Raw genomic sequence first — 17,022 nt, forward strand, 5'->3', positions numbered from 1 at the left:
ATAATGATTTATTTAAAAACATACCAGGTTGAATACTGAATCAATAATTACTTTAAATGTTTACTGTTGTCTGCAGGGACAGTGTTACTCATTTGACATCATGCCAGAAACCGGGGGTTTCAGAATTTAACTTAAAGGGCTGTTTTTTTTAGGTCACAACTTCTTGTAATGAAACTCATAATTGAATTCAGGCCACTTGTGATTTACCGACTGGCTCAATGACTGCTTTCCTCTTTCTCTCACACACTCACTCACTCACACACACAGACACAGATACACACACACACACACACACACACTCACAAACCTGTTTCCTCCGCACACACTAACACACATTTCAATCTCCTCTGCAGTTTGTATTTCCTCCATCCTTCTCTTTAATCTCTTCATCTATTACTATTTCACACTCATTCTCTCTTTGGTCACTGGCCTTGTCCTTCTCACCTGCATGTGTACCTGAGACAGGCGCTGTGAGACCAGCTGCACATGTGACACTGAAGGCAAAAGGCTTCCTGATTGGCCACCTCACCTGTGCTTCCTTAGGTTTTAGCAAACCACAGAGGATTTCATGTGCAACAACTGTCATTTAAATACACTACAAGAATTTGATCACCTTTGTGCTAACCAATTATGAATCATTAATTTATAAGGTACCAGCCGGTGACCTCTTAAGAGGAGTGCAGCCCTCGTGTGTGTGTATGCTTGTCTTTGGTCTGGTTTAATAAGTGCAGCCTGTCAGTGCAGCAGTCTGTGGTCAGCAGAGCTGGGGGTCAGCTGATTATGGTTTGATGAGTAGTTTGAAATAGATAACTTCATTTGTTCAAGGATTCTCCGTGAACTGCTGCCGCTGCTGTTGGTAACCATTAGCTAATGAAGCTAATGATCCACTCAGCAGTATTTTACCATTGACCTCCCTCTCTCTCCGTCTCTGCCTCAGTGTGCATGTCTCTTCTTTATGAACCCATAATATACTCCAGAAGGCCAGTAACAGACTTCCTGCATTCAAGTTGTATCGGCGAGACAAATGTAAAAAAAACAGCACGTTGTGTTTGTATCTAATAATTTGAATCTGTCAGTTGTGATGACTTAAGTTTTCTGCAGACTTTGGTGCCACATATGCATTTCAGACAAGTTCTTTCTTATCTTGCTGATTTAACACTTGAGATATAAAATGCTATATTTAGTGAAAAATCTTTTTCAAGATGCATTTTATGCTTCAACAGACTTTTTGTGCTGCACTACATTAGAGAGATGATGGTCTATTGCAAACTAAAAGTTCCCAATTAGTATTTGACATCAGAAACCTCCTGTGACTCACCTCTTATCCATTAGATAACAGGTGATAAGAGGTGACATCAGCAGCCTCAGTGACTGTACATGTAAAGCTTGTTTGTTTTTTGTTTTTTTTAATTGTTGGCTTCAAGCACTGGTCATAATAGAAAATGAAGAAACAAATGATGAAAGAATGCACATATGGTGTTGATAGTACAAGTCCATCAAAATAATTGAAAAGAAAAATGAATTGTGAAACTACAGGGTTTGCTATACAAACAAGTTTTTAAAAATCTGATTTGAACCTAGATTTTTGTATTATTGAGCAATTTGTAATTTGATTTTAACCTATTTTTAAGAGAAAATCTGAATAAAGAACAATATTTTTTTCTTCTTTTGTTCTGAGTGAACCCTAAGTAAGCATGAATGCAGTCACTGTGTCTTCGCTCACCAGGACATGCCTGGACGTTACAGTCCTGGTACTCCACAGGTGAACCACGGCACGCAACAGGAGCACTCTTCCCCTCCGGTCCAGCACAGGTTCGCCGACGGGTGCGGTAGCCTTTGGCACAGCTCTGTGAGCAGCTTGACCAGGTCTCCCATGAAGACCAGCCGGCACCCGCCACTCTCACCACCGGTGTCTTTAAGAGCTCTTCCACAAGGGCTAGAGAGAGAAGAAAGTGGGTAAAAAAGAAAATAAAGGATCCAGGTTGGATTAAAGTCACAGAAATATATGCAGTGCTGGTCGACTGAGAGTAAAGAATTTAAAGAGAAATATGAAGCATGCAGATTCTTTGAGTGTCACACAGTGTATATGACTTTGCCGACAGGCAAATTTCTCTCTCTGTCCTTCTCTCAAACTCTATCTGTGTCTCTCATGTCGGTGTTTCATCAGTTTGTCAGAGTCGATGCAGCCCCCCAGGAGGCTGACAGGAGGAGGGGGTGGGGGTGGGGGAGTGGGGTGGGGGGGCAGTCAATCGATTCAGGAGAGAGGGCATAAAAAAGCCACCAGCACATAGCAGTGGATTATGACCCTGTGTAGCTGTCTCGCTGTTAATATGTGTGTGTGTGAGTGCTGGACTGTGACCCCTTCACTAACAGCATTTAGGGAAGCTAACAGGTCTACAGGAGGGCGCTTTCAGAATGTCACACTCCAGCTGGGAGAAATCTTAGCACGCCGCTGCTTCCTCACTGTCTTCATGCAGGGGTGGCTATTTTTGTGTGTGTTGTTAGTGCGCAGCACTGTGTGTGTCTCTGACTGAATACACATAAACACAGATAGCAGATTATCGTCCTATTGAAAATTCACCACACATGCACTAAAGAAAAAAATCTGCAGTTTCTCTTTCCTGTCTCTGCACATTTCCTTTTGTATCGACTCCCACTTAAAATTCAGTTAATTATAGTTTCATGAAAAACCCACACTTCATATGATTATTATTTATTTCCATATAAATTTATCCAGGCCGCTCTGGCCCTACGGTGGATATTGGAGCATTAAAATTGAACTGACTATGTCATCAAGTGACTTCTTTATGTTAACATTCAGTTTATTTATAGTGCAGCCTCACCTCAAAGGACTCTCTGCACAGATTACAGAATAAATGAAAACAAGAGATGTACACCATGGCCTCACAAACACATGAATCAAAGAATATAATAATTAATGGTGACATCATCAACAGAGACAGTTTAGTTCAGTTAAAGTAAACGTAGGGGTTACTGGTTATAAGGTCTTTTGAAGGTTAGTGAGCTAGTGAGAACTAGGAGGGATTAAAGCATTGAGAGAAAGAGTTGGGTTCTGAGCCTAGCTCCACCTCATTCAAAAGGAAACGAGCTCGGTGAGCAAAGGTTCGAGCCTGTAGAACAGTCAGATATCCAGCACTGAGAAGAGTGTAAAGGCTGCAATGGTGCACATAGTGGAACAAAGAACCGAAGGTAGATCTGTGTGTTGTTTTTATGGAAGGCTTACTGAACAGGCCGACCTGGCATAGGACCGGGGTCCAAAGGGACTCAAAGCATCTGTGTGACGTAACTGTTGTTAAGATTTCTCATTGTAAAGTTGATCTGAAGAATCATTCACATAAGATGTTTATGCCTAGTTTAGGTAAGGTAAGTAAAACTGTACAACCGTGAGGTCACTTCACCACCGAGTGTGACGGGTGCTCTTTAGGATCTTAAGCAGGGGCCCATTGGCTAATATATAAATCCTAGTTTATGGTAGTTTTTTCCTTGAATGTAAAGCTGTTATTTACTGACAACCACAGACCTGACCACATCACTGTATCTGTCAGCTGGTTAACTCACTGTCTGTCTCGCAGGCTGCTGTTCCATCGTTGGGACAGAACCGTGTCTCCACCTTCCTGCGTCCGATCTGCAGCTCATGGGGATCAGACAGGTGCGCTCGGCACATGTAGCGCATCCTCTGCTCCTGACGAGCTCCACCCTGAGTTACATTGACAGGCATCCATGGTGTCCAAGGTGTGTTTCTCTTCACCTCTGGACACGCCTCCAGGTTACAGGCCTTGTATTCCTGGAAGAAAAGGTGGCAGATGTCGGGAGTGCAGTGGGGTAAGTTTTATTTATAGTTTAAAACGAGACTAAATATGTAAATCTGTGCTGGTAGATTCTAGAAGCCACAACGTTCATTACAGCCAACAACTTCAGTTTTTGATGAAGGGTGGTACTTGAGGAAAGGTGGGGGGTTATTAACATCCAAAGGATTCATCCTCTAGTAATCTATCATCTAGATTTTGATATACATTGTGTATAAATGGAAATTTTGGTCTCATTGTGGCAGAAAATCTGGGGGTCACTAGGATGTCCATTAGTCCTTGAAATACCTTTTATATCAGTCTTCAAATATCTGACTCTTGTTAGGATGGAAAACAAAGGAATCTCCTGCACTGAGTTTATAAAAAGCACAACTGTATGCACTATGTGCATGGTGATACAAAAATATTGACAATGAAATTAAAATATCCCCTGTTTTTCAGTTGAAAACTGAGCTCCAGGTGGTCCCCTGAGATTGTCAATCATCGCACAGGCACAACAAACATTTTTCACATTCAAAAAAATGAAATGTGACATTTTGTTTTGACATTAAGGATTTCAGCGACATTTAACAGACATTTTCTGTAAACAAGAGGCTAAATGTAGATGTACCGTCACTGTGTTCACTCCAGCTGAGCCATTCAAGGTCAGTGGAGAAAAACGAAAATGTTTCTGTATTTATCTCCGCTGTCATCGTCACCTGCTCACCTCCATGATGATTTTGACTTCACTTCATGAAAGTATCAGGGACAGGGAATTAATATTTTTTGACAAGGCTACAGCAACAGTACAAAAAATGTATTTGTCCTTTGACAAATGTCTGCTTTGAAGAGGGAACAAATGCATTGTGTCCACCAGCTCTGTCTTTGTTTGTAATCTTGTTTGTAATGAGTTGTATTTGTGTGTATATATTTCCTACCAGTGCACATCCTGGGCAGCTGTTGCCATTCTCACAAGTGCGGACCCTGGAGTGGACACCACCCCCGCACTCGGTGCTGCATTTGGTCCAGGAGCCCCACGGGGACCAGAAGATGGGCTGAGGACAGGACACCCCTTCATTGCAGAACCTGTGGCAGTGGTGGGAGAGCAGATGTGGGAGTTTTAAGAGGATTGATCATCACAAGAATACAGTATTAGTGAGAGCTGTAGACTTGAGACTTGGACTGGAGTCTGCTTAACCAATGAAATGAAGCCTTAATCATAACAATCAGTGGCAGATCAAAAATGTAGTCATATGAATCATTTTTGTAACAGTTTTGGAAGGTGCTGATGGTGGCGACAGATGACAAAACACTTAAAAGGCTCATTTTGGCTCTGTTTTGTTGTTTATATTAAACCTGTTGGATATGAGACTTACTTTGATTAGCCCCAAAAGACATAAACACAGTTCTGCTATCTGCTAGCACTCATAATGTGACTGTCGCGCTAATCAATTTCACCATGTTTACCTCTTTTATTAGCCCATTAGCCCAGATGATATTATAAGATGATGTCACTATGTGATCGGAAAGATAAATTTTTATCAATTCATCCTCACCTCTCATCCCTGCTCGGCCCCACGCACACACGGCCGCCGTGTCGGGGTGAAGGGTTGTTACAAGAACGCTGCCGCAGCTCGAAGCCCGTGCCACAGGTTGTGCTGCACTGTCCCCATGACGACCAGGGCGTCCAGCCTCCGTTTCTATGCAACAGACATATGTAAATGTATTAACAACCTATTCCAACGTGGTTCAAAAACCTGCATAATTTTTCACCAGTGCTTTGAGGATAACTCTTTAACAGGGTGTTTTCTAATGCTCAAAGGGTAAAAAAAGAAGCTTTTTAGTTTTGTCTAATTATTGGTCTGATTCTGCACTTGTGGAAATGGAAACACAAACATACACAATGAGCACATTTGACTGGGAAACATTCATTCAATTTGCCTAAGTGCTTTGTTCCTGGGTAGTGCTTCTCATGATTTAATTGCCACTTTCTGCAAAAGCACAATTCAATTTCGACACCAAGGATTAAATCTGGCACAGCTATCCGGTGGGATGAAAGTGCCTGATCTCTTTCTCTCTGCTCTGCTCTCTTTAACACTGATTGGCCATTCCCCTGCATACAGAGGTGTTGAGTGGTGTCACAGGGAGAACCTGGATGTCACCTACACCATCTAATAAGATCAACTTCATGATCTATCATGTCCGGTCAGAGCGTAAATAGTGGCCTGAGGTGGATGCTTCAACATCAGTCATTGCTGCTATAATAACAGGTTTTAAGAAAGGTCCGCCTGATCCTGGACCAGACTCATCTGCAGAATGACAAGCTTTATGTGCTGAATCACAGCCTTGGAATAATCTCCACTTGACAATGTCCAGTGTGCTGGGCCAAAACACATAATGGGATGACACCACCTTTTTATTTATGAAATAGCCTAGATTTTATTGTCAGTATGTTTATTATCATATTATTTTTGAGCTAATACTGCAGATCCACGGCAACAGCTTGGTTTTGGCAAAGCATGTTGGCACATTAGTAAAGTACCTTTCAAACATGGAGATCTGTATTACAGACACAGTTTAAACGCAAAGAAGAGAGAAATAAAATCAAATAAAGTGGAAATAAAGTAAATAAAATACAAATAGACAAAAATAATAACAGACAAGAAATTGAGTCTGAGTTCGTTTATACTGCAGTAATCTGATGCCAAAATGTATTAAAGGAAAAGTGCAGAGAAGTGAAGAGAAATGATTAAATCTGTATAGTATAGTGTGTTTTGGCTCTTACTCAGGATAGTACAGACTGACTGCTTCCTAAAGATCTAAGGGACCTACAGGGTTTACATTCTTCAAGCATATCAATTTATTTCACCCAGAGGCTGCTGAGTAATTTAAAAACAACCAACAACCTAACTTGGAGGCAGTGTAAAGATTTAGGAACAGGATTTAATGTGCTCCATTCTCCTGGTTCTCAGAGGAACTGACATTTCTGGATGTGCTGCAGTTTTCTAATTGTCATTACAGGAAGACAGGACAAGAGACTGTGGCAATAATTCATCCTGTTGGAGATGAAGGAATGCATAAGTTCCACTAATCCCTGTCTGGACATAATCCTTTTAGTTATTGATTTATGTTTTACATGATAAAGGGCAGATTTCAGTACTGACATGATGTGAGATCTGAGTCTATAAAAACAACCAAGACTTCTAACTTTTCTCCTTATATTTCTGATGGGGATTAAAACTGAGTCTTCACTCCTTGTTAGCAAATACATTGATTTCTTTGTCTTTTCAAGTCTTCTCAATTGATTGAATACATTTTTCCAACTAGTAGTACAATGTATAATACACTGGTATTATCTGTCATACTGTCGTCATTATAACACCTTTATCAACACCTTTACTTTATAATAACCTTTAAAAATTAAATTGGTATTATATTAACACATTGTATTACATTTGCATAGATATGAAAAGTTAAGATTACATTTATCATTTTAAAGTGATGATAGTTGTTGATTTATCTTTATCATCATCATCATCAATGAAAACTCATCAACAACTCATCAATCTTTTTCTTTTCTACCTTGAGCAGTTAGCGACTTCGATGGTAGGGCCCTCGCAGTTCTTGCCTCCACATCGAGGAGCAGGGCTGTCACAGGACCTGGAGCGACACAAACAGGAGCTCACGCCATCCACACCATCATCATTGTTGCAGGGTTGCCATGGTGCCCAGGGTCCGAAGCCACCATTGGTGGTCTGGTTCCGCAGCTGGAAAACAAACATAGATGGTGACAGTCTGGGATATTCAACCGTCCAACACCTGTGTGTCAGTGACTGTGTGGAGTATGTTGTATAAGTCGTTTTAGAGTGCAGGACTATGGCTGCCAGACAGAACTGTTCCTTCAAAGATGGAGAGAAAGAGTTTTCAGGGGAGTATACAGGAATACATTTACTGCAATTCACTTCACTTCAGTCAAGTTCAGTCCAGTTGATTTACTTCATCTAATCTAATTCTAATTCATTTCAATTCAGTTCACTTCACTTTCCTTTCTTCCTCTGCTGCTTGTACGTCCAGTCCAGTCTTGTACAACACACATTTAGTTATAGATGAAGCCAACTGCTATGATATGTGAAAGATGATGTCAAGATAGCCCCATGAGGACAGAGGCGATGCCGTGTTTCCCTTTCTTACAGTAAATGCTGCAGTGACATCACTCTTACCGGACAAACGGTGATGTTCTGTTTCCATTGGCTCATGTTGGAGCTGTCCTCCAGCGTGGTGCATCTGCGCTGCCTGAAGTCCCAGCCACAGTAGGGGTCCCTCGCCTCCAAGCACAGCCTGCAGGGGACAGGAGGGAGGAAGAGCATGTTGTCAGCAAAGTGAGGAGTTTAATTGTTAAACAAAGACAGTGCACATTAATAAACATTACACTAAATGTACCAGAGTTAGACAAAAAGTATTTTACATCTGTGTTCCCTGGACAGATGTAACACACACAGCTTAAAATAGCAACACATTTAAATGAAACAAAACAATATAAACAAATGTGTTTAAAGAGCAAGTTTTTTTTTTTTTCAGACATGTCCCCCAGACCTACACACACGTACACACACACACACACACACACACACACACACACACACACGTATATAATATATATATATATATATATATATATATATATATATATATATATATATATATATATATATATATATATATATATATATACGTTGTCTACTGCTTCAAGAAAACGAAGAACAAATCAACATTATGCATTTTTTTAAAAAAGATTTCAAACACCAAATTCACAGCATTTTCTGTACAAAACTCAAAGAACTGCTGTTGCTGTGAAAAATGTAGACCAGGAGTTGATGGTAAAATTAGTGACTTTGGATTTAATCTTTAAAAAGTTTATTTCTAGATAAATATAAATACAAAAAATAAAAGCAAAACAGGTGAAATAGTGTAGGAGAAGAAGTGAATTAAATAAAGACAGTCCAGTGTTTAAACACTAAGACACCACTGTGACCAAGTCTCACACACAAACAACATTATACATGGTACATCACCCAAACAGTGATTAAATATTTGTAAGCTCCACCAGTAGAACAGAGGCTTAATGATAGCTAATTAAATCTAAAGCTGTTAGTGATGAGGCTAAGCCGCCAGAGCTGATCTTGATGCCTCATGAACACAGGATAAAAGGCATCTGAATAACTCCTCTCCCCTCTCAAAGACTCCCCTTCACTTTCTGCCTCCCTTCCTTCCTCTCCTTCACCCCCCCTTTTGTCCCTCTCTTTCTTCATCTATCCTCCCTCTCTCTCTCTCGACTCCTTTGTAGCTCCCCTTCCTCCACTCTCTCCATTCAGCTGAAAGGAGAGATTGTTGTTGTTGCTGAATTTTTTTATTTTATTTGCTGGCACAGACTTCGTGGTTTATTTGAAGAGCCCTGCAGTGTTTTAGCCTGGAGGTTGAAGAATCTCCAAGTGTTGATACAGCTCTCTGTGCCAGGTCTGGGGCTCTGTGGTGAACCCGAGGTCGGCTTAGATCCAACAGACCTAACTGCTTAGCCAGCACATCAGAGGTGACCCCACATTGAGAGAGCGCGAGTGAGCACGGAGAGGAAAAAATGAGAGAGAGGCTGTGTTTTTGGTGATCTGTGGTACACCAGTAGACGATGACTTCCTTCAAGAGCGTGATGTATTGACCACTAACCTTCTCGTGTGTCATTTTAATTAATTGACACTATTACAGCGACGTTGGATGCAATCTCCAATACGGATGAAACAATAATCATAATGAGGCTGGCCACAAATTCACAGTTCAGTGAACCTAATGGCCCATTTGAAAGGGCATAGGGAGGAGCGTGTTGCCATTTTGGCTCAAGGTCGACCATATTGTATCTGTGATAGCTTTGATGTGTGGCTTTGCATCGTCATCATGGTTGGAGAATTCTCATTTGGCCTTCTGATTACTTACACACTCACCTCCAACACCCACACGCTATTAAAGGGATCAGCTAAGCGGAACAATTAATAAGTGCATATTTCAAGGATGGAATAAATAATGTTATATCAAAGGGAGAGATGGGAGAGATTTGATGCCTAATTAGGTCTGGATAAAGTGTGCCATGAGGCAGGCGGGGGGCTTCTGACCTAAGGGAAAGACACATTTAGTCTTGGATTCACCTTGTTTACACTGAGCCAGAGAAAAGCGCTGACCGAAATATGAAAAAGACGACTACGGCTCTAAGCTGATAACAGTGCAGGTGAAGATAGAGGTCAGTGCTGGAGGAAAACTATATTCACACACTCAAGACCTAAAACCTAAAACACTAGGTATGCAAGTTGTCCCAAATGCATTTGGTCAAAATTACGTGAACACACACATATACACATGTAATCTAAAAGTATGTATACTTTTGGACACTATATGTTTGGGGCTGCTTTTCATTTTTTTTCTTGGTTTGGGAAAGTCCCCTTGGTTATAGTTTTGGAAAATCTTTTGACTGCAACAGCATACATTTCCTGTTTCAACATGACACTGTATAAAACCAGGTCCATGAAGACATGGTTTTCCCAGTTTATCGTGGAAGAACATGACTGGCCTGCATAGAGTCCTGACCTCAACCAGACCCAAAACCTTAGACAAACACAAGATCAGTGTTGGACCTCACTAATGTTGTCTGTCTAGTGACTGTTAAAGCAGTACATTAGTACTCATGGTTTCAATTACATAGGAGTGTAATGTCCAAATGTCCAAATACTTTTGGTCACGTTGTTTAATTCATGTTTTATACTTGTGTGTTCACTCAAAATTAACTAGTAGCAGTAGCAGTAGTTTAGTTGGAATTAGATTTACACATACTGCATCATTTCCTGCAAAAACAGTGAAGGACACTGATTTCTTCACTATGGCAAAAGCTGTATGTTGTGACCAGGCAGCTGAAAAATGAAGCCAACACAAAAGTGCCTGCCACAAAGAAAAATGCAGCAAGTCACGGATCAACTCTGAGTTAGCCAGAGTCTGGCACTGGTGAGATGGCGCCCGTGGAGCTGCCCCCTGCGAGATTTAAAACTGCTCTTCAGAAACCTGTGGGTGACATCATGGAGGCGACGTTCATCTTTATTTACAGTCTATGGTTGTGACATAACCCACATAGTATATGCTGCTGGTATAATGTGGAATTAGGGAACAACACGGGTTTGCAGTCTCAGTATTTCATCCAATAATTTCCTTCACTAGAGGCCATTTAAGAAATTAGGATTTACTATTGCAAAGAAAAAATGGGGTGCACTGAGGCATTAAGCTCTCACTGACCTTTCTGCAGCCGCATAAAACATCAGCCAAATTCTCTCGATGCCTTCTTGTCCCGACTGCTCAGTTTTTTAAAAACAGGACCCCTGTAAAAGTCAATTAGAAGCACTATGTGTGGAGAGAGGGCTGTGTGATGGGAATAGAAAAGCTAATTTCTCTAACAGGCAGAGCGTAGGGATGTCAGCTGGGACAGTCTAGCTGAATCTGCAGATCCACTGCAATCTGAGGCATCTAAACTGTATGAGATTATGTATGTGTGCAAAAGAGAGCAAGCATGTACACAATCAAGTGTGTTTTCTGAGTACCCGTCCATCTGTGTGCACTGGAAGGGCGTGTCTTTGTACTAAGGGTTTACTGCCATGTGTGAGAGCATCACATTGACAAGTCTGCAGGGCACCAGCTGATATTTAATTCAGCAGCATCCGTGCCCAGTGGCACACTATATCAAAACAGAGAAGCCATGGAACATGGCCTGTTAAATGTTAAACAGACTGAGCAGCAAAACCCACCAGCCCATGTAACAATATGTCTGGACGATTGGCATTGGAAGATAAATCAGCCGGTTTCTCCCGGTGGGGGTGTAATTGACATTTTAAATCGTTTGCGAATGCTGTAAAAGCCAGTGTCTCCTTTTATTATGGGCCCTTTAACAACTAGACATAAAAACAATAGTTCACCTCGCCTTTAATGGCAGGCCGTCAGTGTATAATTGCAAATATGATCACCAGAACTGATAAATTATGGATTGGAATCAGCCATTATTAGCTGTAGCGCTGACACTTTGGGAATACGTTAGCAAAGGCTGTCTGGAGGGTCTGACTCAGTTAAACATATGTCTGCATACGCCTGCCTCTCTCCATCTCTCCACACAAGCTACATCTTACTGTTTTTTTCTGTTTCGCAGCCGGTCTCAGGAGACCACCGCTGACAATCTCTTGCTCGTCATCCTCTCTCTGGTGGAGAGAGCCTATCCCTGGGACTTTTTTCCCCCACTGCACTGGGCTGAGCTGGTCATTTAGGAAGTCTGCTCATGATGAATCAGAAATGCAGAGAACTCCTGCTAGCATTCAGCGCTAATACATCCAATTAGGCCCAGTTGGAGCCAGGCTGAAGACTGATGGCGCGTGGTCCAAAATAAAAAGTGAGATGGCTGTCTGCCCAAAAACGCCTGCTGTCCTCCATGTACAATTTCAGCCCCTGGTGAATAAAAAGGAGCTGCAACATCACAGAGACACAACGGGGAGGCAGAGTGAGGCTACGAGACAGAGACAGAGACAGAGGACAACAAAATATATTAATAATGCATAATGCAAAAATAATTAATTAATATATAAATATATTAGACAGCAAGATGATACAAACAAAGAGAGGAAGAGACAGAAGAAATTGAGATGAGATGAGAGATGGTCAATGCAAATGTGGAAAGAGATAACACAAGACAAGAAAACAAAGTATTGAACTCAGTATTGGATCTGAATCCATTATCTATACTGGCTCCCATGTCCTCGAGAGGTGGAGTACAAGGTGGACGGGTTCCCATTCTATCACAGGCCTGACATTTATAGACTACAGACACCTACAGGCAATTCAGAGTTGCTAATTAACCTTCATGTCTTTGGATCCAGAGGAGACAACCGGCGACACAGGGAGAGCATGCAAACTCCAGACAGAGCTAACCACTCCACCTCCACGCTGCTCCTTCTGTAATCCCGTTAAGAACCTAAGCGCAAAGAGCAGCAGCCTAATCAGTGTTCACAACCTGAAAATGATATGTGCAGCATAAGATCTGAAATTTTGACTAACTGTATCTGACACCTTGAGATAACAGGTGTGGTCTACTGACTTTGCAGACTTTTGCTGCTTTACCTGCTCCAGATACCAAAGTTTCTGATTCTGAACTATTAAAACAATCAGCTTCAATCATTAATATGATGTGGATGAAAATTTAAATTCCAGCTACTGAAACTGATGTGATACAAATTCTTTCTCTTGAAAAGACTCTCCACTCCTTTGGTCTTGTTCAATTTATCTTGTGAGCACAAAATATAGTCTTTTGGGACACTGGGGGCTCCACAGAGTTGTTTCTTTCCCTTACAAACTATCTTTGGTCAAAAACAGACAACAGCGTGCACATTATCCAGACAACAACTAAATGTTTCATTTTGTCATCCTAAACAATCAGTGCTAGCTAAGAATGAAGAACTCCATATGGATGTTTCGTACATTTCTCCTTGCTTACAGGAGAGATTACTGGGTTCAGTGAGAAAGTCATTATCCCCTGAGCTCAGCAAATCCAGGACCTTTGCTGGATCCAAAGTGTAACCGGCTACCAAAGCCACTCGCTTGTTTTTATTTCTTTTGGATTTTACACCTTTCTCCCTGAAAAGGCAGCAGAATAGTCCGACTCTGTCAGCATCAGGGAATTTGAAAGGTGCTGAGCTGGGGGTTAAGACATAGTGCCAGTCCAAATCAAGGCTGAAAGAAAGAGGAGGGCGAGTTAGCAATATAGACAGAAATGGAGAGAGAGAGTAAGAATGAGACAGAGAGCAAAATGATTACACTGAGCTGCAGCCAGAACAAAGCCTGTAATAAAAGTAACAGCATTCTGGAGCAGTAATAAATACATCCGTTGTGTGAACACCATCTCTCTCTTTCTCTCTCAGTCCTTGGCTGCTGAAGTGTTCCTCTGATTGGTCATACAGGCTTAACAGCAGTGAGCTCTAGAGGCCTGCTGACAGGCTGGCAGCCACAGACGACATTAAATTGGGTTTGCAGGGGACAGGCCTGTGAGCTCCCCTCACACAGAGACAAGCTGGGAAGTTCACACCACCACACAGGGGTCCTGTAGGGACTTATGCTACAGTGTAACAAAAGCTGCACTGCAACATGTTATATACGCTGGTTTTAACAAGCAGCCGCGGACCGACACAGACTGTAGCAGAGATGGTCAGTGGTTTTCCTCGATGGCCACTTAGTGGTTTCCTGATGTTTTAAACTCCTGCTGCAGGCAGAGTGTGTGGCCTCAGCCTCATGACTACTGCCAGGTCACCGATAATCACACACGACCGTACACATACAACCACACACACAGCTAATAGAGCCAAAGCCCCTCAGGCAGAAATGTAACTATCATCAACAGGACAATCGCACCTCTTGTAATAAAACGTAATGTTTATGTAAGCAGATGTGCAAGCAGGGGTTTTGCTGCAGGAATAGAGCTGCTACAAAAAGGCTGATTTGTTCCATTTCATCCCACTCATCATTATCCTCATCACTTATTCAGCATTTCCTCCTTTGCCTGCTTCTTGTAGTTATTTATGTATCCACATTCCTTCTTCTCCTGCTCATTCTCATGCGCTTTGCCTTTTCTCCTCATCAGCAGGTGCAAAAAAAGTCAAAAGAAATTCAAAAAAATCTTTCACTTGAGACGCCTTCAGTTTTGACAAATGAAAACCAACCCAGAGCAAAAAAGTAGTGCCATTTGCTTTCAGTGTTGGATTTGTGCTACTGTTCTGAGGGAGACTAGTAGTTTCATCCTCTGTTTGGCAGCGTGGACCACCTTCCTTCCTTCAGTGCAAGGGAAAAGAAAAAAAAAAAAAGCCCTGATGCAGCCAAAATAAATCACTTCAATAACAGAGTAAGATAGAGAGATAGGGGCTGCATGGAGGACAGAGCGGTGCTGTTAGCCAGAGGTGCCAATTGGCCTGGTCAAATATAATTACCACAAATAGAGGGCAAACACACAGAGGAATGTGCATACACACATACACACACCGATACACAAGCTGCAGCATTTGTCTGCGAGCTACCACTAAAAGGCTACCAATCATTGGTTGTTGAAAAGGTTTAGCAGTGTAACAGAAAAAGCACTTGAGTTGAAGTAAATGATGATGTAAATGTTATTCTGCCCTCAGGGTTGCAGAGCTTGCCAGAATCGCCAATATGGATCAATAACAAAGGAAAACTAAATGTTAAAAGCACTTAAACATAATTGACTTCTCAGACTGCAACAAATGTACCAACTGTCGACCTGAGCTAAACTCTGAGAGTCAGCATTTCAACTCCATCTTTAAACAACTGCAAGCGTGCAGACGTACATACATGAAGCATTTGTGTATTACAACTACTGCACAGCCCCAGTTCATCCTTTATCCTATTACCAGCTGGATATTTTATAACAAAGCAGCTAAGTTAGGGTTTGTCCATAAATCATGTCCCACCTTCCCTCTGTGGCTGTGATGCCCACCACTGTACTGGATCCACTGCCATTCTGCACTGTGTTTATGTGCGTGTGTCTCTGTGCATTTGTGTGACGGTGAAAAGCAGCATGTGTGGCTGCAGACGAGCCGCTGTCAGCTACAAAACCTCCTGAGCATATTCAGCTGTTATCGTCGCGTGAATGGATGATGTGAACGGCCACACACAACGAAGGGGAGACGAACAGAAAAGGCTCATTCAGGCAGCTGCACAATGAGGGGGAGTGTGTTCAGACAAACAGTAGGACAGCAGGTGGGTCTTTTTCACCTAGTCTGAGCAGTGAACACGCAGAGAGATAGATGGACGGAGGAAGTACAAAAGAAAGAAAAAAATAAGTTAGAGCAAAACCAGCTTGGTGGTAATGATAACGCAGTACTAAGCAGCAACTTACTGTAATCACACTACGCACTACCCAGTCACTTGAGGATGTTGTGAGGTTTTTAGTAATTATTTTGGTCTAAAATGACAGAATTTCCAGCAGCTTTGCAAGACAATGTGTTAAAATTAGGGATAAATTGTTAACGTTGGCGTGTAATCTTTCTGCTTGCAGACATGGTGGCTGTGATACTCCAGTTTCCTGTATTTACAAGCTGTGAATAATCGAGTCTTTAATCTGGTTCCCCACAGACGTAGCAATACTGATCCAAATGGGACCAGGTTTAGTAGCTGAGTAATGCGTAATTTCTGGAGGGGACTGAAGATGCTGTTCTCTGAATGTCTCAACAAGCATCTTGTGTGAGCCCCTTCACCAGATTCCAGTTGGACAATAACTCACAAACTTTGCCTCCTGCTGTTTTCCTCAGGGTCAGCATCCATGTTCCATGTTCAGACACTGTAGGATCTAGTTTAGCTTCTCGAGCCATAAAAGATGAGCTGAATTCAGCTTCAAGTACTAACCTGCACCACATCAGCAGTTATAGTAGCAACGATAATTTTTCACTGTTGACAATACACTCAAGAAATAAAAAGCCTGATATTACACTTGTGTAACAGTGTTACACAGACAGGGTTGGCTAAATAGTGATATGAACAAAGTGTTGGAACACAAGCTTCAGCAAAGTTGGCAACTGAAACATCTTTTCAAACCTTCTTGTCAAGATCTGTAAAAGAAAATAGCCTCTTCTCTGGCTAATCATGCCTTCTGTTATGAGAATAAAGGCACATGGCTGCTTGTTAACAGTCCACACAGTTAAATCCTTGCAGTTTGTCAAATGTGAAGAGGATTTCCTGCTTTTCTCTGTTTTAAAATCATGTAAATTAAGTATTGTGGGGGTTTTGGACTGTTAGCTGGACAAAACAATTTTTTAACACATCACCTGCGTCGCCTTAACTTTTAATGAAAATACTGGATGCGGTCATATTCGCGTGCATTAATTAACTACCTGGCCTCCTTTTTTTTCTCCTTAATCTCCTGACTCAATGTCATCCATCTGCTCTTTTTCGACTTGCTTCCAGACAAGTCCCTCCAGACAAGCTGAGGTGTCACACAGGCAGACAGGTTGACATCTGTCGTATTCTGCAGCTCAGTTTGCATTCGGCTGCAGTGCATTTCAAAGATTGTAAGAGTGAGCAAGCCGCAGAGGTGAGCAGAATATCCCAAACTGAATTAAGGACAGCCCATTTGACCCCACCCCCCCGG

General features: G+C 41.8%; 1 protein-coding gene across 4 annotated transcripts in view; it reads right to left on the reverse strand.

The window, feature by feature from the left end:
- Nucleotides 1-17,022, reverse strand: part of sema5ba (sema domain, seven thrombospondin repeats (type 1 and type 1-like), transmembrane domain (TM) and short cytoplasmic domain, (semaphorin) 5Ba) — a 172,020-nt gene that overhangs the window by 14,095 nt on the left and 140,903 nt on the right. For all 4 annotated transcript variants that reach the window (XM_071480859.1, XM_071480839.1, XM_071480850.1 and 1 more), the window contains exons 13-18: nt 8,027-8,144; nt 7,389-7,573; nt 5,363-5,506; nt 4,745-4,892; nt 3,580-3,805; nt 1,724-1,936 (exon numbers count right to left, since the gene is read on the reverse strand). In XM_071480859.1, the coding sequence (XP_071336960.1) occupies nt 1,724-1,936; nt 3,580-3,805; nt 4,745-4,892; nt 5,363-5,506; nt 7,389-7,573; nt 8,027-8,144 (1,034 nt within the window). The remainder of the gene's footprint in view (nt 1-1,723; nt 1,937-3,579; nt 3,806-4,744; nt 4,893-5,362; nt 5,507-7,388; nt 7,574-8,026; nt 8,145-17,022) is intronic.

The sequence above is a fragment of the Trachinotus anak genome, unplaced genomic scaffold, assembly GCF_046630095.1.
Source record: "Trachinotus anak isolate AG129_WGS33_773 ecotype Australia unplaced genomic scaffold, CSIRO_AGI_Tana_v1 ptg000001l, whole genome shotgun sequence".
Lineage (NCBI taxonomy): Eukaryota > Metazoa > Chordata > Actinopteri > Carangiformes > Carangidae > Trachinotus > Trachinotus anak.